Source organism: Rhagoletis pomonella, unplaced genomic scaffold (assembly GCF_013731165.1).
Source record: "Rhagoletis pomonella isolate Grant_MI unplaced genomic scaffold, Rhpom_1.0 Rhpom_scaffold_00001, whole genome shotgun sequence".
NCBI lineage: Eukaryota > Metazoa > Arthropoda > Insecta > Diptera > Tephritidae > Rhagoletis > Rhagoletis pomonella.
This window is the reverse complement of record NW_023458555.1, coordinates 76,024,338-76,048,750: the sequence shown is the minus strand read 5'-3', so window position 1 is coordinate 76,048,750 and position 24,413 is coordinate 76,024,338. Positions and strand designations below refer to the sequence as shown.

General features: G+C 35.4%; 2 protein-coding genes across 2 annotated transcripts in view; both read left to right on the top strand.

Annotated features, from left to right (window-relative positions):
* LOC118747818 (tight junction protein ZO-2-like) overlaps positions 1 to 16,772 on the top strand; it is a gene marked incomplete at its 5' end in the record, with an annotated part of 155,631 nt that extends 138,859 nt beyond the window's left edge. The window contains 1 exon segment of the mRNA XM_036482001.1: positions 16,563 to 16,772. Within this exon segment, the coding sequence (XP_036337894.1) occupies positions 16,563 to 16,568 (6 nt within the window).
* LOC118747852 lies at positions 16,563 to 17,134 on the top strand. The gene is made up of 2 exons (XM_036482034.1): positions 16,563 to 16,788; positions 16,847 to 17,134. Exons 1-2 carry the CDS (start codon positions 16,643 to 16,645, stop codon positions 17,109 to 17,111), a joined length of 411 nt encoding a protein of 136 aa, XP_036337927.1. The 5' UTR covers positions 16,563 to 16,642; the 3' UTR covers positions 17,112 to 17,134.
* Positions 17,135 to 24,413: the final 7,279 nt, after the last annotated feature.

Below are 24,413 nucleotides of genomic sequence, written 5' to 3'. Positions count from 1 at the left end.
ATTTTATTCCTTTGATTGTACAGGTTAAATAAAAGCTTGTTTTAAAAAAAAAAATTTTTACATTATTTTATTTTATAATTTTTAGTCCATTTATAAAAGCGTTGTTTATAAAAAAGTGTTATTTTATTTTATGTACAAAATTTTGCAATACATATTAAAATAATTCAACTTGCAATGAAAGAGAACAGAAGACTATGCAAGCAAAATGTTGTTTGCTTCCGTTTTGTATAAACATACGTATGTACATATAGCAGCAGTTAATTTTATTTAAAGAAATGACGTGTCGTCCATTTCCGTTGTAGCATGGCATATATTTAGACGCAATATTTAACTTCTTCTGGCGGGGCGACATCTGGAGTCTTCTAATTGTATATCCTTGATATGATGCCTACAACGAGGTTCATATCTAGACTAGCTTTATATCTAGAATATGCTTCAAATAACTTTGCTACATTACCGCCGCGGCGCTCCGGCAGCTTTAACAATTTTATAGTGGTTTTACGTTCTTTGGCAAATTACGTTCTGTTAGCCATAAATCTTACTATTTTTTGACCGCCTTTGAATCAAGACGCCTGGACCATATGGGGAATTCATTTATATTTTAAATTGCATTGTCATCGTGATTGGAACTATGCTGAAAATTTCAAGTCTCTAACTTGTCGGGAAGTCAGTTTAAAATCGATTGGAAATTTCCGCGATTTGCGCGGGATGACCAAGTTAAATAAAAGCTTATAAAAATATCAAAAATCAATGCGATTTTCTAGCAACTTAAAGCTCTCCCTTTATTATACTAAATTTCAATAAGCTTTAAACTGCATACCATAAATTAATTAGTTTGTTTTTGTTATTTTTATGGCCTTATAACAATATATTCAACAATTTTTATGAGCTTGAGGCCGTTTTTAAGTGAAAACTTTATGTGGAAAGGCAACAATAATTTGAAAAAATGGCAGAAGTGATAGCTATTTCGGAAATCACCACATTTCCTCTCTTCCTGTCTTTCCTGTCTTCCTGTCTTGTTAATTCTTGCTTGTTGCTTATTTTCCACTATTTCACTTTGCTAAGCCAACTACAATCAAGCGCAGCTATTCCGCTGCAATTCACTTGATTATGTGGTTGTTGGTTTTATTGGTTTTTGTTAATATTTCTATTATTAGAACTTTTTTTTTTAATGAACTGAAAGAAGTCTGATGAGGAAATGTGGTGATTTCCGAAATAGCTATCACTTCTACCATTTTTTCAAATTATTGTTGCTTTTCCACATAAAGTTTTCACTTAAAAACGACCTCAAGCTCATAAAAATTGTTGCATATAAAATTATTAAGAAATTCGAATTAAAATATTTGGAATTGAGATGAAAAGTTTGGAGAACTTTTATAATTTTTGTACAAAGTTTGGTATTTGCACTTATGTATATGGTTTTTATTAGACAGGGAGCTGAACTTTAATAAAAAAATTAATAAACCTTAAAAAAGCAAAAGAATAGTGTACAAAACTGGTAAAAATAACGCGGGCGGTATGTGTATATTTTCATAAAAAATTATAAGCTGCGCCTTGTGAAAATATTAAAATTTGTAAAACGCGAACTTGTTTTACAAACTTCTACCATGCATTTCAATACGTTGCTTGATTGTAAGTTCCTTATACATGTCCCATTTAGTAAAAATATTGTTATACCATTCATGAAATATTTTTATTAAAAATAAGGCAAAGTAAAAAATTAACATGCAAATTCATTAAATTCCCAAAGTCTCTTGTTTATAATTATATTATAAACATAATATATATTTACGCATACAGCTGCGGTCAATAAGAGAGTAGCAAAATTAAATATTATGATGGGCTACAAACCTGCATACTCGAAAATTTTCAAGATGAAATTTTTGTGAACTATGTGCAAGCTTTGAAACTTTTGTTTATGTAGTTTCTGTTTTAGATTGAAATATATTTTAAATAAAAATGACTAAAAATAAATAAATAAACATAATTTTGCTACTTTCTTCACCGCAACTGTATGTACATATGTATATACATATACATATATATGATATGACAACATGACTAGTTGTGATAACTTGCGAATCACCCAATTGTTGTATAAAAACAAAAGTACTTAAATCGAAAAAATTAGATCTGCCAAGCAGGTACTATCATCACGCGAACACAAAGAAAAATATATAAATATATATATATATATATCATACACCCCTGGTTATAATAAAAGGTACGCAATGTTTTGACCTTTTTTGACTACTTTTATTTTGTTTATTAAATGCTTTTTTTTATAAAAATCTACCTCATTATAAAGAAAACACTACATAAATCCAGATTTCAAAGTTTGTAGAAAAATTAAAAAGTTCAATATATTTTCACAATAACCCGTGCATTGAGAATTTTTAAAAATTCCAAGTAGTTATAGCCCATTAAGTTTTTGTATAATAAAGTGTAAGATTGAAGTTGCTATAAATGAATGGGCTATAAACTACTTGCCTAGAATTTTTCTAAAAATGCCCAATGAATGGATTGTTGCGGAAATTTGTCGAACTCTTAAATTTTTCTACAAACTTTGAAATCTGGATTTATGTAGTGTTTTCTTTATAATGAGCCAGATTTTTATAAAAAAGCATGTAATAAACAAAATAAAAATAGTAAAAACTGGTCAAAATATCGTATATCTATTATTATGACGAAGGGACACATGTAATATACAAAACAATATTAAATCATTTGTATAATTGTTAGCCTATAGGTTGTGTACAAAGGTTTGACAAGCAGCATAAGCATTTATAATATTGTCAATATACCATTATTTGTTATCTATATTTAAAAATGATACTTATTAAACCTTTGTACACAACCTATAGGCTAACAATGTTACAAATGATTTAATATTGTTTTCTATTTAAAGATGCCTTCACACGGCTCGAGTTTTGTCGACTGGAAAATCGGCGAGCCAAAATATTTACATTTTACAGTTGAATTGCCATTTACCCGGGTCTATTTCGGATGAACGACAAAAAATCGACCCGTGTAAAGGCAGCTTAACATGCAATGATGTAATAGATAATTATTGTAAATTTATACAAAAGCTTTTGAAACCTAAAACAAACATTCTAATGCACTTCAATTTCAATATTTGGATTATGTTTGAATTAAACTAAACTTATATAGGTATCTACATAATATAAAATATACACAAGCATCAAGATGAGTCGTGACCTGCAAAGAAAAAGATATAAATGAAAAGATATAATATTGAGCTTACTCTCCTATTCTTCGGGCTCCAATTAAAGGGTCATTATGGCATTTGTCACGATTTTTATGGCCTTTGCTTGTTTCGCCGGGCTCATTTCGCTGACAGTGGACACAATCATTTGCCCAAATGCACGAAGGGTGTCACTAACTTTTTGCGCAGCGCGCTCTTTCCATAGATCCTTGTACATTTTACATACCTCGCGAAACTCCATCTGCATCATTTTCTTGTCGTTTTCTTTTCTTCTGAGAAGCCAACTCCTCCGTCAATAACGGCGACTCCTCGAAGTCAAGAGAATCTGTCAGCACAGACACCTCCGACACCGAAAGCGACATCGGGAAATTTGGCGAAGGTGGATATTTTAATTAATTAATTAATCCCAACTGCTTTTTACCCTCCATTCCCGCCCAACCGACACGAGGGGCGCAGTCCGCATGACGTACGGAAACTTTTTTTTTTTTTTTTTTTAGTTTTTTCGTGCCGAGTAGTGGAAACAGGAGTTTGTTAAGTGTCGAGATCTAAAACTATTCAGCTACAGAATCAAATTCATCAGCTGATTGGATATGCTAAAGATAGTATTTCAATTATTGAGAGTGGAAATAATAGTTTTCTTTATAGTAAAAATCGAGTCCGATACGTCAAACGTGCTGGAATGACAGTTAAAATCTTGACATAAACCACGGAATGATTCGTTTAGTTCAAAATTAGTTTTGCATGGCTTTAAAAATAGAGGTCGAAAGTGTCTTGACACTCGAGAAGGAACATTAAAATTTACCTCAGCCAGGAGGGCCGGGCTATTAATCAAGCCTGTCATTAATTTTACGATAAATATTATACCCAGCATTTCTCTACGACTTGCGAGTGTAGGCAAATTTATGAGCTTTAGACGACTTGTGTAAGGGGGGAGATTGTAATCTGAATCCCAGTTAAAATTACGCAATGCAAAAAGCAAGAATTGTTTTTGAATTGATTCAATCCTTTCTGAATGAACTTGGTAGCGGGGATTCCAAACAATATATCCGTATTCTAGTATAGGTCTAACTAAACTGGTAAAAAGAGCTTTTGTAACATAAGGATCTTTGAACTCTTTTGACCATCGCCTTACAAATGCAAAAACGCCTTTGGCTTTATTGACTGTAACATTAATATGATGGTTGAAATTGAGTTTGGAATCCATTGTGATACCAAGATCGACAAAATTGGATACCTGCTCCAGATTATAATTTGATATTGAATAAACAGCTGGTTGAACAGCCCTCCGAGAGAAACACATAACTTTACATTTTTGAAGGTTTAGTGGCATATAGTTTTTATTACACCAACTAACCACGTTGTTCAGATCCGCTTGTAACAAAGACCTTTCTTCGATAGAGGACAATGTTTTAAAAAGTTTCACATCATCGGCATACATTACAATTTTTGAATGTTTTATTATAGAAGAAATATCATTAATGAATATCAGGAACAGAATCGGACCAAGGTGGCTTCCCTGAGGAACTCCTGAAGAAACTTTAATGATGTTGGAAGAACAATTATTAACAATAACTCTTTGTGTTCTATCAGAGAGGTAAGATGAGATCCATTGAAGGAGACTGGGCTGAAAGCCGATTAGGTCGAGTTTACGGATGAGTAACGAGTGACATACTTTGTCAAAAGCTTTACTGAAATCGGTGTAAATTACGTCGGTATGAGCATTTTCTCTAAAACCGTTTGAGACATGAGTTGTAAACTCCAATAAATTAGTAATAGTAGATTTTCCTTTAGAAAACCCGTGTTGAGATTGTGTAATGGAAGAAGATATAGAATATGTAAGCTGGTTAACAATAATTGCTTCGAATAATTTGGGGATAGCGGAGAGTTTCGCTATGCCTCGATAGTTTTCTATAGACGACCTGCTGCCGTTTTTGTGAAGTGGTATTATGAAAGACTCCTTCCAGGCTGACGGAAAAACGCCATGTTTAAGTGACAAATTGAATAGAGTTGTTAAAGGCTCGCAGATGTTCTCAGCGCAGTTTTTAAGAAAACAGGTCGGAATATGATCAGGTCCAGGCCTAAATGACGCTTTTAAGGTTTTTAAAGAGTGTAAAACTTCATCGGAAGATATTACTGGAATATAAGCAGAGTTGATTGGACAAAGCTCGTACGGATAGTCTCCACTTATAGGGAAGTCTACAGAATAATTGGACCTAAAGAACCGAGCAAACATGTTGGCAATGAGTTGGCTGTCGCTAGATACAGTGTTGCGATAATGCATAGCGGACGGAAAACCATGTGCCTTACGCTTTGAATTTACGAAACCATAAAATGATTTAGGATTGTTAATTAAATTCCTCGTTCTTTTATACAGTTTAAAAGAGTGCGACTTTTTATTTTTCTATTTTTTAAGCTCTTTAGTGAACCATAATTGTATTGGTTCTTCATGAAAAATATTACGTATTGGCACATACTTTCGAAACAAATTGAAAACAGTATCATTAAAGTGCTCAACGCTACGCTCCACGTCATCTCTATATATTGGCCAAGATAACTTTGAAAGTTCTTTGTTAATTTTCCTGAAATTTGCTTTCGCAAAAACATATCTAGTACTTGAACTTGACTTATTATTATGTATTTCATTTATGATTTCGTAGTTTAACTCAAGAGCAGGATGGTATGCATCTTCCGGCAAAACTAGGGGATCACACCGATTAATAGAGGCCTTCGGAACATCATCAACGTAAACGAGATCCAAGACCTTTCCAAACTTATTTGGACATATATTTATTTGTTTGAGGCATAGTTCAGCCATTTCCTGCAGAAATACATTGTAACTATCTCTAGATGAAACTGGTACAACATCGGTGTCAATGATGTTCCATGAAATATGTGGCAGATTTAAATCGCCCAAAACAATCATAGAATCGGATGCCGTAAGCATTGAATTTACGGTCTCAAGTAAAGAAACTAGCTGCATATATACAGATACGGCAGAATTAGGAGGGATGTAGCAAAGAGCTAAATAAATATAAGTCTTTCCAGCCTGTACACGTATACATTTAAATTCGGTATATTCAATGACAGGAAGACTAACTTCCTCAGATGGTATCGATGAATGCACCGCAAAAAGAACACCACCGCCGATTCTGCCCACGCGGTCACTCCTGTATATTTGATATTCATTTGGAAGAATTTCGGAATTAAAAATATGAGGTTTGAGCCATGTTTCGGTCAAGGAAATAATATTATAATTGCAGTCAAAACCTTTTAAATATAAGTCAGTTAATTTGGTATTCAAACCTCTAACGTTTTGATAGTAAATACTTAAATTAGACTTGCGAGTTAGTTTTTTGAATCAGAGTTAAGATTAGAAATTTTAGCTACGTTATTATTACTTTTATTAGGTTTATACTCAAACTCGCGAACAAACGCCCCGGTCGGCCAAAATGAACTATTTAGTAGTGAATCAAAATCTTCGGAAGCTACATCAATTTTAAAAGATGAAATATCGCGATCGTATTTAAAATTAAATTTACGAATAAATACATCTTTAGTTCTAATTTTAGTCGATATGTATGACTTTATATCATCCGAAGAAGTATCTTTAGCAAATCTAGAGACAAAGATTGATCTTCTCGGAGGAATTACAACCAACTTTTTGGTAATGATGTCTGATGCGCGGGGCTCCGAATTATTCGGAGGAACTAAGTTAGACAGTGGAGCTTGAGATGTTGATGGCAACACTGTTAAATCAACGGTTTGACTATTTTTTGAAGTAGACCTAGTGGATATGGCTTTAGAAATCGGAGGCTCCAATGCCTGAGGGCATGGAGAAGATAAATTAATAAGTTCTAAGGACTGGGATGGAGGATTTTTTTTACCAGGATCCGTGGCTGTCTTTTTAGGTGGACTAATAACATGCCCACCTTTATTTTCACGGCTATCTTCAGAGTGTGGAGGGTCGTCGAGACAAGTGAAAGATCTAAACATTTTTTCGTAATGCTTAAATTTCTCAACAAGCGCCGACAGATCCTTCCCGATCTCAGAAAAACCATTTCTGGACTGCCTGAAGAATTTAAATAAATCAACTTCGGTTGATCTACATTTTTGACAAGACCAACGAAGACCCTTACCCTCGTTAATAGCGTCTAATACTCTACCGCTCAAACCAGCACATTTTATATGGGCAATCCCATCGCAGAGCCAGCATGGCACATAGGAGTCGCTTTTAACGTGGCAATTGGTGTAAATACACGACATGTTTAAAATTATATTTATTTTTAGGTTTTAGAAGCAAAAAAAGCAAGAACGGTTTTGAAAACGATGTATTAATCAGTGAACCAATCAGCTGGTAAATATCAGTTAGCGAACAGTTTTAAATGCACTGTATATTAGACACCTAATAAACACAACGCAAACAGCTGTGACAAAGATGAAACAGCAGAAATGACAAAAAGAGCAAAATCAATGTGCACAAACAAAAACAATTGTACAACAACAATATATTATATGAAACAAAATACTCGGCACATGCAATTAAGAATATCAAGTTAAATTAATCAAATCTACGGGAAATTTTGATGTTTTACTTATCTTTAAATTGTGCACCAGAAGTTTATTAACACTTTTTTAAATTTTTTACTTTAATAAGCGTAAACAGCTTTATCAAACACAAAATTTAAACAGATCACAGAAAAACACAGCTTCACAGCTTGACGTTTGCGTAAGCTAATATTTGTTTTGCACCGAGTTCTATAAATTAAATTAATCATAAAAACTTAGTACATATATTAAATTTTAAAATACTTACGGTCTTGGCTTGACAAACTCCTTCAAGAAGCTCATATTTCCAAATAGTGGCCAGTAGTCCATCAGGGCCGCCGCACTTCCCGATGGTGCATCCAATTTCTTCAGCTCCCGGGAATATCTCTCGCGCAATGTCTGCCAGAGCCTAGCACATTGTTCCTCTATGATTATAATATAGTACTTTAGTTAAAATATGCACATAAAAACAATTTTACCAACCTCTTGCTCCCAACTCTCCCGCGATGCTTGTCCACGCCGCCCTCTTCCTCTCGGGTAATCTATAAGAAATACAAGATTTCTTGTAAATGGCTTAATTTGCCCGCACTAAATCCACTAGCCTCTCGTCGTCAATCATTCTGAAATAAAAGAAGAACAATTCAATTAAAATTTAGTATATTTCACAAATAATTTCATACTTACATTTGCCCGCTTCTTTTGCCGCTTTCCAAATGTCCAGCGCTTTAGGCTTAATTTGTAATTTTTCTTATTCTACAGTAACAATTAACAGTTTCTCTTTGTTACCTTATTTCCTATATTCTCCTATCTTCGCTATATGTATGCAATCTTAATTCCTTATGCATATCTCTTCTCTTATATTCATTTTTATACTGCCAATTTGGAGTGTTTATTTGCATCTATGACTGTATTTAACTCAGCTTCCAGCTCTAACGATTTAAGTCTGAAAACTACGCTGAAGCTGATCCTTCAAATTTGCCACTTCAATGCGAGAAGTTTAAGTCAATCCAAACTTGACTATTTAAACTATATTTTTGAGGCAGTATGCATTGATGTTGTTTGTGTTACTAATACATGGTTTAAGAATGACTACAATCACAATCTGTAATGAGGAATGATAGAAATTGCGGAAAAAGAGGTGGTGGTATAGCAGTATACTACAAGAAGACACTGCAGTGTAAAATAGTTGATAAATCGGATAATTTTGATCAGGTGGAGTTCATGATGGTTTAATTTTATAATAAAATTCAACGGTGTCTTGTGATATGTATATACAATCCCAGTAAGTCTTACAATTTAGATAGACGTTTCCAAAATATTCATAAATATAGTGCTGTTTATGAGCATACATATACTGCTGTGTGGTGATTTGCTTGTGCTTGAACGTGCCAAGAATTTACTTGATGATTTGTTCAGTGTTGGTTTAGATGTTGTTAATAACCTCCCTACTCGTTTTGGTCCCCATTCTAAGCTTAGCTTACTCGATCTTTTTTGCGTGTCTGATGCGTCCAGTATATTGCATTTTGAGCAACTTTCTCTGAATGGTGTCAGTGACCATGACTTGATTTTTCTCAGTTATAAATTAATGTTATATGTTCCATGTATGTCATTCGAGTATTTTTATTTGCGAGATTTCAATTGAATTAATAAGGAAAATTTAGCTGCTGAGGCTTCTGCTCTACCCTGGAATAACTGCTGGTTTGCAGCTGATGTTAATTTTAGCTTTGATGAGTTCTCTAAGCTTGTCAACTATCTTTTCGATAAATATGTCCCTCTAAAAAGAATTAAAGTTAACAGCAATAAACAGCCATGGTTCAACAGGGAGATGCTTAAAGCGATTAGAGTACGAAATAAGTGTCATTCTTTATAGAGGAAAAACAGTAGTGATGAGAATTGGATGGCATATAAACGTCTAAAGAACAGAGCCACTCAAATCACACGCAAAGCTAAAAGGTCCTATATCCAAAGCAAACTTAACGTCAATCTTCCACCTAAAGTGCTGTGGAATAACTTGAGAAGCCTTGGAGTGAGTTGTGACACGAAAGCTGACTATACGATCGATGTGGACGAAATGAATGACTTCTTTTCGGTAAAACCGCCAGACAAGGATTATGCTTTTAAACTTAATGAAGATCTTATCCGTAATTTCAGCAGTAAGTTTAATTTTTCACATACCACTGAAATCGAAGTAGTGAGTTGCATTTTTTCAACTAAGTCAAACGCGGTAGGTGAGGACAAAATAAGCTTAAGATTTATTAAGCTTATTTTGCCCTACATTATATCACCTTTGACACACATTTTTAATTTTTCCTTGACTTCACTACGATTTCCTGACACTTGGAAGGTTGCTAATATAACACCTGTTGCGAAAAAAGGAAAGTCAGTGCTACCTGCTGACTTTCGGCCAATTAGTATTCTGCCATCCTTATCCAAAGTATTTGAAAAGCTGCTACTGAATCAAATGATCAAGTATCTAACAGATATCTGACGTGGGCATAGCTGTTCTACTGCTATGCTCAAAGTCATGGATGACATATGGCTATCCTTTGATAAGGGCGACCTTACAATACTTACGCTTTTGGATTTTACAAAAGCATTTGATACAGTTTGTCACAAAATTCTCCTCCAAAATCTGAGTTCATATTTCGGATTTAGTGGTAACGCAGTGGAATTAATAGGAAGTTATCTAAGAAATAGACAAGAAAGGGTTGTCTCTAAGGATAACCGTTCCCGATTGTTGCCAATAGCATGTGGTGTACCGCAAGGTTCTATCCTTGGACCGGTTTTATTTACGTTATACATCAATGACATTGTAAGATGCTGTAGGAATGTATCTATTCATCTCTACGCTGACGATGTGCAAATGTACCTTTCCGCACTTATAGGCCTTGCAGAGGATTTAATTTTCAGAATGAATGAAGGCTTGGAATCAATTTCTCTCTGGTCAAAGCTCAGTAGGCTGAACCTAAATGTGTCCAAAACGCAACGATAGCCTTGTCCTATTTTCCATATGACTTGGATAATTTTTCTCCCGTTATTTTAAATGGAAGTGTTGTTAGGTATGAGAAAGTGGTTAAAACGCTTGGCTTTAAACTAAATACAACTTTCGCATGTGTCGATCATGTTAACTCAGTAGTCAGTAAAACGTACTTTATACTAAGGCAGCTATGGAAAACTGCCTTTTATATTCCCCAAGACATTAAGCTTAAGCTAGTTAAAGCCCTAATAGTGCCAGTACTCTCCTATCAACAGTTGATATATGGCTTCCCTGACGGAGCCTCGATGAAGAAGTTGCAGTTATTTATTAACAATGCTGCTAGATATATATATACAAAGCAAAAGTTTGACCACATTACTGAGTTTTCGATAAAAATTCTTGATTGCAGTCTGTCCACATTTTTTGATCATCGATATGTATTCTTTATGTTTAAATTAATTCACACCCGATGTCCGAGTTATCTTTTTTCTAAGCTAACATTTGCACAGTCAGGCCGTACGTGCAAGCTTATTGTACCATACTTCAAGTACTCTGCCACTCAAGAATGTTTTTCGTTAGGGCTGTACAGTTGTGGAATTCTTTACCTCACAAATTAAAACTGGAGACAAATTTAAAACGCTTCAAATTGGCAGTTTACTCTATACTTTCTTTCTAAGTCTTAATACTTGTTCTATTACCTTTGCTTCCCCCCCCGTCCCACTCTCTGATCTCATTATTGTTAGGTATATTCTTAATTTTGAAGTTGTTGTAATCCATGTTACCAAGGTAGTGTTTAATTTTTATGTACATCACTATAAAAGAATATGTCTTATTTGTGTATAAATAAATAAATGAAATAAATAAAATGAAATACAATGTAACATCGCTTTATGTTTTTATTTTTCTATATTCGCTAATATTGTACTTCATTACCCTTAAAAAATCGTAAAGAAAATATAATTTACGTTTACATCCAATACATTTCCACCACCGCCATTCAGGTATTTGTGCTATGGCATATAAGCCGATAATGTTGACCAGTAAATCAAATGTGCACACCTCTCTTGCATTTGCTTATACCCTACTTTGACAGCAGTAAACAATTTTTACTGTCCGAATAAAACTTCAGATCGTAATGTACGACCCATTACTGAATATATATTCATTTACGACACACTTGTTTGAATTGACGAAAACTAAATGTATAAAGAATTCTTTAGATGCTTAATTTCTTTCATCACAAACATCGTCCAGTGTTTTTATAATTTTACAGAAGAAGAAAAAACTTCTTATATCATTTTCTTGAAGTATTTCGCAAATTTTTTAACAAAACATTTTGCGTGTTTAAAGTAAAGTAAAACTCCATACGAATAAGGATTTGATCTTTATCGATCTTCATTTCGTATATGTTTTGCCGGATTTTCAGTGCCTCTTTTGGACGTAGCAAATTTTGCTTGTTCGGTGCGCATAAGAGAAAACTTTTGACTGCCATTCACCTTGGAGTGGCCAAAAGCGATTCTTGTGCGTACGGTTCTAATCGCAGCTTACATCGTTCGGATATTTATATCCACGTATCCTCTGAGTAGCAACCAAACACCCGTTTGGGAGCGAGTTAAAGTGAGAAGGCGTAAAACTTCGCGTGCGCTGGGTTTGGGTCCCGCTACGTTAAAACCCCGCTCAACGAAAAAGAACAAACAGCCTCGGATGAGACCCCCTTTTTTGATGACGACCACGGCAAACATATAAAGGGCTATAATTTAAGGGTATGCACATGGAATAACGGGACCTTAATCAGAAAGGTGCCTCTGCCCGGCTGGTTGATGTCCTCGGGAAGACAAAGGCTGACATCACCGCCATCCAAGAAATGCGATGGACGGGGCAAGGAAAAGTAAGTGTGAAGCCTTGCGACGTCTACTACAGTTGCCACGTACAGGAGCGCAGATTCGGTGCTGGATTCGTTGTATGTGAGAGACTGCGTCGCCGAGTACTGGCGTTCACCCCGATGGACGAACGTCTAGCCACAATCCTCATCAAAGCGAGATTCTTCAAAATCTCGCTAATCTGCGCCCATGCACCGACGGAATAGAAGGGCAAGGCGACCAAGGATCTCTTCTATGAGCGCTTAGAGCGCACATAAGAGCGCTGCACGCGACACGGATGTTAAAATCGTGCTCGGCGATTGTAGTGTCAAGGTGGGGCTGGAAGGAATCTTTGGTGCCACTGTCGGAAAATTCAGCCTCCACGACGAAACGTCCGATAACGGACTGAGGCTGATCGACTTCGCCGGGGCCCGAAACATGGAAATATGTAGTACTAGGTTCCAGCATAAGAACATCCACCAAGCTACATGGCTGTCTCCAGATCGAAAAACGAGAAACCAAATCGACCACGTTGTGACAGACGGAAGGTATGCTTCCAGCGTTTTAGACGTACGTACACTCTGAGGGCCAAACATCGACTCGGACCACTATCTTGTTGTAGCCAAGATACACACCCGCAGCAAAAAATGTGCGCCCAACAATGTAAGCAAAGCTTAAAGTCGAAAAGCTGCAATTACAACAGACGGCCAATTTATTCGCCACTCGACTTACACACCAGCTCTCTGAGAGCACTCTTCAACAATCCGACATAAGCGAGTAGTGGAACCACATTTCCCGATCATTAAGTACCGCCGCCGAAGAAGTAGTTGGATTTCAGCGAACCCGAAAGAACAACTGGTACGATGAGGAATGTCAAGAAGCCGTGGAGAAAGAAGACGCCGCCTACAGGGCCACGCTGTGATCGGGTGCAACGCGAGCCATGTGGGACCGTTATGGGAAACTGAAGAAGGAAGCGAGACGTATTTGCCGCAATAAGAAGAGAGAGGCCGAAATACGTGAGTGCGAAGAGCTTGAAATGCTAGCCGACAGGATAAACGCCCGAAAATTTTACCAGAGGGTTAGGCGACTTACGGAAGGTTTCAAGACCATAGCGAACTCCTGTAAGAACAACAATGGCGACCTAGTGACCGATATCCAGAATGTACTTAAATTATGAAGGGAACACTTTTCCACCCTACTGAATGGTAGCAGCGCTGAAATTAGTGGAGAAGACGAACCCGAGCCCCCAGTCGATCACGATGAAGTCGATGTTCCATCACCTGACTATGACAAGGTACGAATAACGATAGTGCGTTTGAAAAACAACAAAGCTGCTGGAGCTGACAGCCTGCCAGCTGGGCTATTAAAGTACGGTGGCGAGGAGTTGATAAGGTGCATGCATCAACTCTTATACAGAATATGGTCAGATGAACGCATGCACGACTGGCATTTAAGTGTGCGCTCTGCCCAATCCACAAGAAATGCGACCCCGCCATTCGCGCCCACTCCCGCGGAATCAGCCTTCTAAGCATAGGTTATAAGGCCTTATCGAGTGTATTGTGCGAAAGACTGAAGCCCACCGTCAACGAACTGATGGGACCTTATCAGTGTGGCCTGGCAAATCCACCATAGATCAAGTATTCACAATACGCCATATATTGGAAAAGACCCGCGAGAATAGGATCGACACACACCATCTATTTGTCGATTTCAAAGCCGCTTTCGACAGCAGGAAGAGAAGTTGTCTTTATGCCACGATGTCTGAAGTTGGTATCCCCGCGAAACTAATACAGCTGTGTAAAATGACGTTAAGCAATACCATCAGCTGCCTCAGAATAGGGAAGAACCTCTCCGAGCCGTTTGATACCAAACGTGGCTTCAGACAAGGGGACTCCCTCTCGTGTGATGTCTTTAATCTGGTATTGGAGAAGATAATAAGAGCCGCAGAACTGAACCGCTTAGGCACAATACTTTACAAGAAGTTATAATTGCTGGCCTATGCCGACGACATCGATCTTATCAACAAAAACAAGGGCTACGCCTGTTCTACCTTCTCGGGATTGGATAGAGAAGCAAAGCGAATGGGTCTGGCGGTTGGTGAACGAGGACAAAACGAAGTATCTCCTGTCCTCACACAAACAGTCAGAGCATATGCGTCTTGGCACCCACGTTACTGTTGATTTTTATTCTGATGACTACGTAAAGACTGTACCAAAAAGAAACTGCACACATTCAAATTCAAATTTATTGAAAAGTAGACGCTTGATAATTTTTTTTGTGCAAGAAATATACATGTGTAACATGATTCAATAATAGAAAGGTTTTATAATAAAACAGTTTTCTCGCTCCCACACATAAAATCGGCTCCTTTACTTGTGCAGAATGTTGCTCACTCTACAGTTTTTAGTTATATTAGTAGTAAAACCAAAAATTCTTCATAATAAATGTTCGTTGGCATCACCTTCGTTTGTGTAATTTTCTAGAACAAGCCTAGAATAGCGACCGTTTAGCTATAAAATAACCAAAAGTGCCGATTGATAGAACTTTTTTCGCTGATTTCAACGATACCAAATTTATTTGGCGCAGGTTAAAAATAGAGAAGATATAAGAGGTTTATCTGCTTTGTTTATTTATATTTTTTATTATCACTTAATTCTTAAAACCCAAAAGTAGATCATGATAAAATATTTATATCGAATTAAAGGTAATAGCTTGTACTTTCTAAATAATATAAATTTCTTTACCATTTATCATGCAGTTCCAAAAAAGGTTATTTCATGAAAAAAAATAACATTTGTTCGTTTTTTAGTGGTTTTGGTTTAAATTAATTTAAAACAATTTCAATTACATATATCAGCTGAAAGATAAATTGATTATTTTTATGGTGACGCTATTAGTTTTTTAATCGGTTATATGGTTCATAAGATGTTAATATTTAAAAAAATCAAAAAATTTAACTTTAACCTTCTAAAACGTCTTTATATTTTACTTGCGCTAAATAATTTTGGCACGGTTGAAATGATCGTAAAAAGTTCTATTGATCTGCATTTTTCGGTTTTGCATAGCTGAACGGTCGGTATTCTAGATTTGTTCCAGGAAATGACGAATAACTTAAATTAAAAATCTATATTTATACGTATTGTTTAGTATTTCCATTAAAAACCCAAATATATTACAAATTCACATAGAATTATTATACACATTTTTTAGTACCTTTCTACTACCGTTTTCGCAAAAGGCGATCACATTGGCTGACTTCCAAAACGTCAATTGCTTTGCATACGTACAAAGTATAAGGTTCCATAACGTCGAACTACAAAATATTGACAATGTATACTGTTCCAAAACGCAGCCGAAAAGTTATCGAACCGCATCGCTGGAGCAATCAGCGCATCAGAAACAAAGTTGATGTTTCGTTTGTTATTGGTTAGCATTGGTGTTTTAGAAATGGAAAATTCAGAAAAATTGTTCATTGCTATATTGAATATTTAAAATATGCAATGTATATGGTTGCAATGTGTCGCAACTCTGCATATACAAACAGTTTGAATACCGCAGTATAACAGTTTCCAAACATTGTATTGATACGTTTTGGAAGTCAGCCATTCTTCCCCTTTCTCCTACTTCCAAAATACAAATCTAGATAAAGGAGTGTCAGATTTGAGCTGTCACAGATTACTTACCCTTGTGTTATTGAATCATGCATGTGTAATAAAAATGCTTATTTTTATTCCTAAATTTAATTTAATCTGAATTATATCCTTACTCATGTTCCTATGTACTTCATACAGAATAGATTAACTACTCGTATTTATTTTCATTGTGTTTATTTGTTTTCGCCTATATTTTCCGTTCGCCGTTCGCCTGTTTTTATTCATCTATATTAATATTATACTCCATCAAAACGGAACAAATGAACTATGCTCATATTTCACGCTTAATCGGTTGGTATTAGTCGTAACAACTCCGTGACGCAAGCAGATTACAGCAAACAGCCGAATAATCCCCATTTGATTGCATCGCCACAAAACATCAATGGCAACAACAACAGTGGTAGCGGAAATGGGGCTTCAAACAACAGTGCCTGCGGTCCATTCAAACCAGTTCCACCGCCGAAGCCTAAAAATTATCGCCCACCAATGCAAGGGACCAAGAGTACCGGCGACCAATGGGAGAGTGGGGTTAGTTTACCTCTGTTCTACAGATACATTTTTTATTTGACAACAATTTCATTAACAGGATTCAGGGTCTCCACGTTCACCAAATGGATCTTTTTATTCACCCATGGGGGCTTCACATCACCATTACTCACAGCAGATATCTGGCTCTCCTGGCCATGGTAATAATAACAACATCCATGCAACATACGGTAGCAACAATTATGTTCAACAGTCACAATACCCGCCTCCATCAGTCCATGGATACGTTGGTAATCACCACTACAATGGCGGAAGCGGAACAGGACCGTATATTGCGCCACATCGTGGCATGCCAGCTCCCATAGGTAAGAAAAGTACTAAACAAATAATTAGTGATACCGAGAACAGCGATTTTCTTATTCATCCAACACCATTTGTTATATTTTGATTTGAACTACGAAAATAATTTCGATCGCCATTTTTAAAAATAGTATCATTCAATAGCAAAAGTCCGGCTAATTTAAAAATCTTCTGGTTAACTAATTTTTATTATTTTAAACTATATATATTACTGATGGATTTGCTAATATTGTTTGAGAGCTTTTTCTATTTCTCGAATGGCGTTATAATCGCTTAATCGACTTTAGCCAAGTTCAACAGAGCAGGCCGAGTAAAGCTAAGTTCCTCTCCACCTGATCTTCCTAACGAAGAGAAGATTCGAAAGACATGGCCTTGCCAGCGAAGCCGCTGTACTTTATTTCGCTGAACTATCTCAATGTCGTTACAAAGCTCATATAACCCATCGTTCTTTCGTCTTCGTTACTCGCCGCCATAAATGGATGAATGGCCATAATAATAATAATAATAATAGATTGGCGCTTACACATATGTTAGTGTTTGGCCGAGCTTCTCCTCCGACTTGTGGCGTGCGCCTTGATGTTGTCACACAAAGCGGGGGGACCTACAGTTTTACGCCGACTCCGAACGGCGATTGTATTTTAATGAGAAGCTGTTTTCCATGGCAGAAATACACTCGGAGGTTTGCCATTGCCTGCCGAGGGACTACCGCTGTTAAGAAAAACCTTTTTTCTATATTTTTTGGGATGTTGTTTTGACCAGGGTTTGAACCCAGGTGCTGATGAGTGAAAGCGCGCACTGCTTACCACTACACCACAGCGGCCGACATGAATAGCCACATAACTTCCAAATAATCGTTATCTTTAACACTCCATTGACCACCGCGTAAGATGATGTCCTCTTCCCTGATTCTGCGCCATTCATCTGGACGATGAGAGACTTATTAAGTGGTTTTTGTACGACGAGACAGCACCTTGTTGCTCGATTGTCTAAGTACCAGCAGTTAGCAATAGCCATTCTTAGTTGGACTTCAAGGAAGACATGGTTATTGGTCAAACTTCAAAATTATAACTGTCAACAGTGACGTGGGTGCCAAGACGCTTATGCTATGCTTTTTGTCGGATGACAGGAGATGCTGGGTTTTGCCCTCGTTCACCACCAGTCCCACATGCTTTGCTTCTCTATCTAATTGCGAGAAGGCAGAACAGCCTTTCTATTTGTTGCTACCGATTATTTCGACGTCATCGGCACACAGTGTGGAAATTGAACTTTTTTCGTGACAAATTCTAATATCTAGGGAATGAGAATAGCTAGCGAAAAAAAATTCAATAGCGTTTTAAGGCTTTTGAGATTAAGAATTGAGGAAATATAGTTTCTATGGGTAAATAAATTTCCTTGACCTTTGAAATGACCTTCAAAGAGAAGGGTTTTCAATATGTTTTCCTTTTTCGACCTGAAAATAGTATGCAGTGTACTTTTTAACAACACAAGTTATTCATTTCCATTTCCATGGTCGAAAGAACCGAAAAACGTATTTTAATTTTTTTATGAATTCATTACATACTATTTTTAGGTAAAAAATACAAAAATCCAAAATTTTCACTTTTGAAGGTCACGAAAAAGTTCAATTTCCACACTGTTAACCGCGGTTGCTAGTACTTTTTACGCTAATTTTAACTATATAAATATTATTTTCCACAATTAAAAAGTAAAGTAGATATAAAAGGTAAAACAAAAAAATTGTGATAGTTTAAAATATTAATATTTTCAAAACTGCGTAACCGATTAAAAGGTAATGATGTAAAAAGAAAGACAATTAATTTATCTTCAAGCTGATATATAAAATGTGTATGCTTTTTTAATATTTCAGCCAAAATATTTAGAAAGTTTTTACCTTTAATTTGATATACATATTATATTATGATTTGCTTTAGGTTTTCAGAATTCAGTGATAATAAAAAATATAAATGCATGTATGTGCAAATGCATATTGTAGTTAATTAAACGGGTTTGCTTTCCATTATGGCCGTTCGTTAAAGGGGCGGTGGGCGAAAGGTAAGTGGGCGTGGTAACTCTAACCCACCTTTTTGGAGAGGGAATGAACCGCCATTGACAAAAAGATAACCCTCGTCCACCTAGGTCCCTATGGTTCCCAAGGGACCCCTTAGAAAAATGGCCAAAAATCACAATTTTCATTTGCGTTTTTTCGCTTGAAAAATGTTAAATATTCATTTGCACAAAACATTTTTATGTACGCATTTTTATAAAACACCCAGTAACCATAATAGACATCAGCCCCAGCCCAGCAGTCCCAGGTTTACCACACAGAAAGCGAATTCTAGTTACCGCATCCTTTCCCAAGGCTACATCACTGTACACACCAAAAGCAGAATACTATTTGGTAAGGGTTATAATCCCTAAGTGCGCCAATACAGAAAGGAGAATTCTACTTAGTTAGGGTTATGATCCCTAAGCGCGGCCGAAGGCCGCCTACGCAGAAAGAAGTTCTGGGCAAAATAAACTATGATATCACCCACACTTGTCACTTGCTTTTAAGTGCGTTTAATTTTTTGTATCACTGAAATCTTAAACCTCAAAAGTAGATCATAATAAAATATGTATATCGAATTAAAGGTAAGAACTTGCACTTTCTAAATAATATATATGTCTTTAGCATTGATTATGCACTTTTCTCTAAAAGAGGTTATTTTATGAAAATATTATAACAATTTATTTATTTTTTAATATTTTTGGCTTAAATATATTAGCAATCAAACACATTTTATATATCAACTTAAAGACAGATTAATTGTCTTTACTTTGATATTATTACTTTTTTAATCGGTTGCGTAGTTTAGAAAATAATAATATTTTAAATATCACAAACATTTTCTTTAACCTTTTATATCTTCTTTACTTTTTAATTGCAACAAGTAATATTTATATGGTTGAAATCAGCATAAAAAGTACTATCGGTGTGCATTTTTAGTTTTTCCATAGCTGAACGGTTGGTTATCTTGATGGGTTCGAAAAATACAACTAAAATTTTTAAAATCAACAACCAAATTGAAAAAGCAATAATATTTTCTCCAATATATATCACGGCCGCAATTTAGTTTGGCATCCCCGGAGTTCCGCATTAAGGTAGCTATGGAACGATAGAGGGAGTTCTCCTGATTGCAAATATATATACTTTTAGCCGCAGCAGGCTTCTAGTTTTTAAGTTATTTGTTGTTAAAGTTTGTAAATTGAACTAACCTCTCGGCGCTATTTCACACAATAAACACTTTATTTATGTGCACACTTCGGCAAAATAGTTGCATTAAAACCCCGGCCTGAGATTTCCACTTTAATATACAATTCTTAATTAATTAATTAAGTAAAACGCGTTTATAAATGTCTTCACAAACGTTTGCACATTTCACAAACAAGCAGAAATAACAATGGCTGACAGTAACACAAAATGTATGCTACCATACGCTAAAAAAATACACAAATAAGTGCGTATAATTAGGAAGCATAAGTGTACAATACGTACATATATTGCTCTTATTAAAAATAATAATATTAGGATCGATAGGGGTCTTACTCCTGATCATAACGGTATTATTTTTTTCGGGTGGAAATAATATTTACTGGTGTTATTGTAGTTCAAATTACACAAATCTAGAAAACGTACATCGTTAATTTGATAAATAATGAAAATTTTTAATAAAAAATCGCGCGATTTCGCCTGCGGCGCTTTTTCCATAAAAATCAGTACTTCGATAAATAATGAAAATTTTTAATAAAAAACCGCGCGAGAGGAAAATTTTTAATAAAAAACCGCGCGATTTTTTATGAAAAATTTTCGCCTGCAGCGCTTTTTCCATAAAAATCAATACTTCGATAAATAATAAAAAATTTTAATAAAAAATCGCGCGATGAAAGTCGATGTTTATCGAAAGCATACTGTGAAACATACAAATAGTAGATATCTAAATGTTATGCACAAATTTACTTTAAAAGAACTAGGGTGAAACTGACTAATTATTTGAAAGTTTATCTAAATTATTCCAATTATAAAATTGTGATGTAGCTTTCATCTTCCGATTAAAATGGATCGATCTTTGTAAATTTTATTTGGAGATTATTCAATATTATCAAAATCACCCTCAACAAACTTAATTTTTACATATTTCGTCTGTTTTCCCTTAATTTGATAAAATACTTCTTCCTAGTTACGACTTAGTTGCAGCTGCAGTCGAAACTAAATTTTAAGTTGGTACTTAGCCAGAAAAGTCGAAACTAAGGCGACTATGAATAGCTTTAGTTGTGACTTAGAATAGTTTCGACTTAGTTGAGTAGTAAATATGACTATGAATATGCGCCTATGTGTTTGTTGTACATTTGTTCATGTTTGTCATTGTGCGTGTAATTTTCTAGAGTAGTTTTGTGCTCTCGCTATCTCCTTGTATTAACTCGTCCTTCGTTGGTATACTCTGATGAACATATATGATAGCAAGGCCAACTTATATAAGGTAGTGTTGCAGGAGCAGTTGAAATTTTCGCCCGATGTTTCTTAAAGAAAGCCATAAACGTAGCGACCGTTGGTTCAACTTGGTGTTGTTTTGCTCTAGATTGCACCGTTTGTTGGCCTGTTGAATGAATTTATGTCTTGGTTGTATGAAAGATCAAAAAATTTGGATTTTCTGGCAAGTTATACAACTTATCACTACATTAATGGCCATGTTGTACAAACTCATTTAATTTGCGTTTATTTTGTACACTTAATAACCGAAAATGATGACTCAGCCGAAATAGGGACGTGCTTTCGTTGAATTTTATAAATGTTAGCCGAAACTATGAAATTGTAAAAATGAGATTTTACAATGAGACTGCTCTCAAAATTGCAATGTTTGCCCAATGTCCAACTTGATTGCGGATTGATTTGAACCAACGTTTTCGGCTTGCATTATGTCAAAAGGATGTGTTTGTTGTAATTCATTCTGTCATTTACTACCATTATGCGTAGGCCAATTCATGAAATCATTTCATGCGTTTGAGTAGAAACTGAATGAATGAACACCATTTCATGATTACAATTAACGCGAAATAGAGTTTATGCACTTAGTTTTTACTCAGATCGATGAAATGATTTCGTGATTTGGACTACGCATACGTGTGATAATTATGCTTTTAATTTATAAGGTAATTTTATGTTTTTATACTCTTGGTCTCACACGAATATATGAATTCGTGATAAGAATATATGAATTCGCCTTGCAAGATAGAAAGCGAGTAAGAATAGATGCCGAACAAAGGAATTTGTCTTCTTTCAACTTAAATATATGCATTTTGCCAGCAAAAGTGCGGACGTTACTTAGTGCCTTGGTAATGGCGAATTCGTAAGGATCTATTGATTGCAATATAAAAATTTTCATTTATTTGTTAAACATACAATTAATTCCATTACAACCCGGTCCTATGGATGCTAGAAGCGCGAATTCATATAAGGTGGTGTTACCGGAAAATGAATAAATAAATTATATGTATATCAGAAAATTAATAAGATGAAATGAAATTATTGTTTGATTTTAACCTATGTATGTAACTCAATCGCCTAATGGTTTGCCGAACCGTAAACAAATCCAATTTCGTGAGTAGGTACCTGGTACTCACACCTTTTTTAAGAAGTTTCACTTCTATCATGTGTACGGTGTTACACACGCATTTTTTATTACAAATTTTCGCCTGCGGCGCTTTTTCTATAAAAATCAATACTTGACAAATAATGAAAATCGCGCGATTTTTTGTTAAAAATTTTCGCCTGCGGCGCTTCTAATTTTTGTTTATATATTGGGGGTATTTAACCCCATACCCTCCTTTACTACTAATTCAACGCTGAGCAGAAAAATGGGTACGATAAAAACTCTTCTCTTTTATTGTTATTTTCTTAGATGTGGCTGCACTCTTCTAATGTCAGTGTGAAACCATGGTTGAATCAACGGTTCTGTTTTTCATTTCATTTTTCATTTCATTTATTTCATTTTCTTAATGCATACAGATTAACACAGTATTCTAAATTCATGTTGCGTTCAATAAGTACATCAATGCTGCATTAGAAAAGTTAATGGCATTATTTATATTACAAAGTAAAATAGTTTTAAATGCCAATTTCAATGAATAGTATACATTTTGTGGGGTGAACATTGAAAAATAAAAGTAAACAAATATGTAATAACGTTAGAAAGAATCAATACAAAGAGTCGATACAAATCCAAGAGATTACAATATAGACCTCAGCAAGGCTTCAATTTTACAGTGGTTTAAGTTGAACAGGTGAACTTTAACATTCTTTTGGAATAAACTAAGATTTCTTATGACCTGTACAGAAGCAGGTAGTGAGTTGAACAATTTACAAAACACGTATAAAAACATCTAAAGTGAGACGTACGAGCAGGCGGAACGTGAACAATTGGAAGCATGTTCCTGCGCAGGTTATAAATTTCTGACGGAAGACTTTTCAAGTATCCAGATTTGATGAAAAAAAGTTTTAAAACTTTAAAACAGTATAAATGTCGCACCGGCAATATATTGAGCATTCTAAAAAATTGCATAGAGTGAGTTTTACGATTTGCGTTACAGATACGTCTAATTATGCACTTTTGAATTGTAATGATGGAGGACAATTTACTAGCCGAAGCACCACCCCAACAGCTGATACCGTATTGCAGCTTCGATTGAAATATTCCGTAATAAACCATTTTTAGTGTAGCAGTAGAACAAATCTTTTTAAGGCGGTATAAATGACGACTGGTGTAGAGAAAGTATTGTTTTAACGTATTTAAATGTTCAGACCAATTTAAGCGGTTGTCTATTACTACTCCTAGGTATTTAAACTTTTCAACATTTTCAAGCTGGAAACAAGTATCGTCGCAGTTGACTGTGCACGCGAAAGACTTTTTTGACTCATTCAGAGAGCACTCATTATTATGCAAATTAAAACGCAGACAATCTGAAGAATGAAACAAAATATCACAGTTTGGGGATTCTTTGGCAACGAGGCTAAAGTACATAAGCTTAGATTTACTACTTACAGACAGTTTATGCAATGCAAACCAGATTCTGAGTAGATGTATGTAGTGATTAATGTCACATATTGCTTCAAAGTAGCTCGAAGTACAATAAGTAATGGCAAGGTCATCAACAAAAGCAGTTACTTTGCCTTTCAGTGGCAAAGAAAAAATTGAATTGATATAAATCAAGAAAAGTATTGGACCAAGAACTGAACCTTGGGGTACGCCCAGATGAACAGGCTCCAAACTACT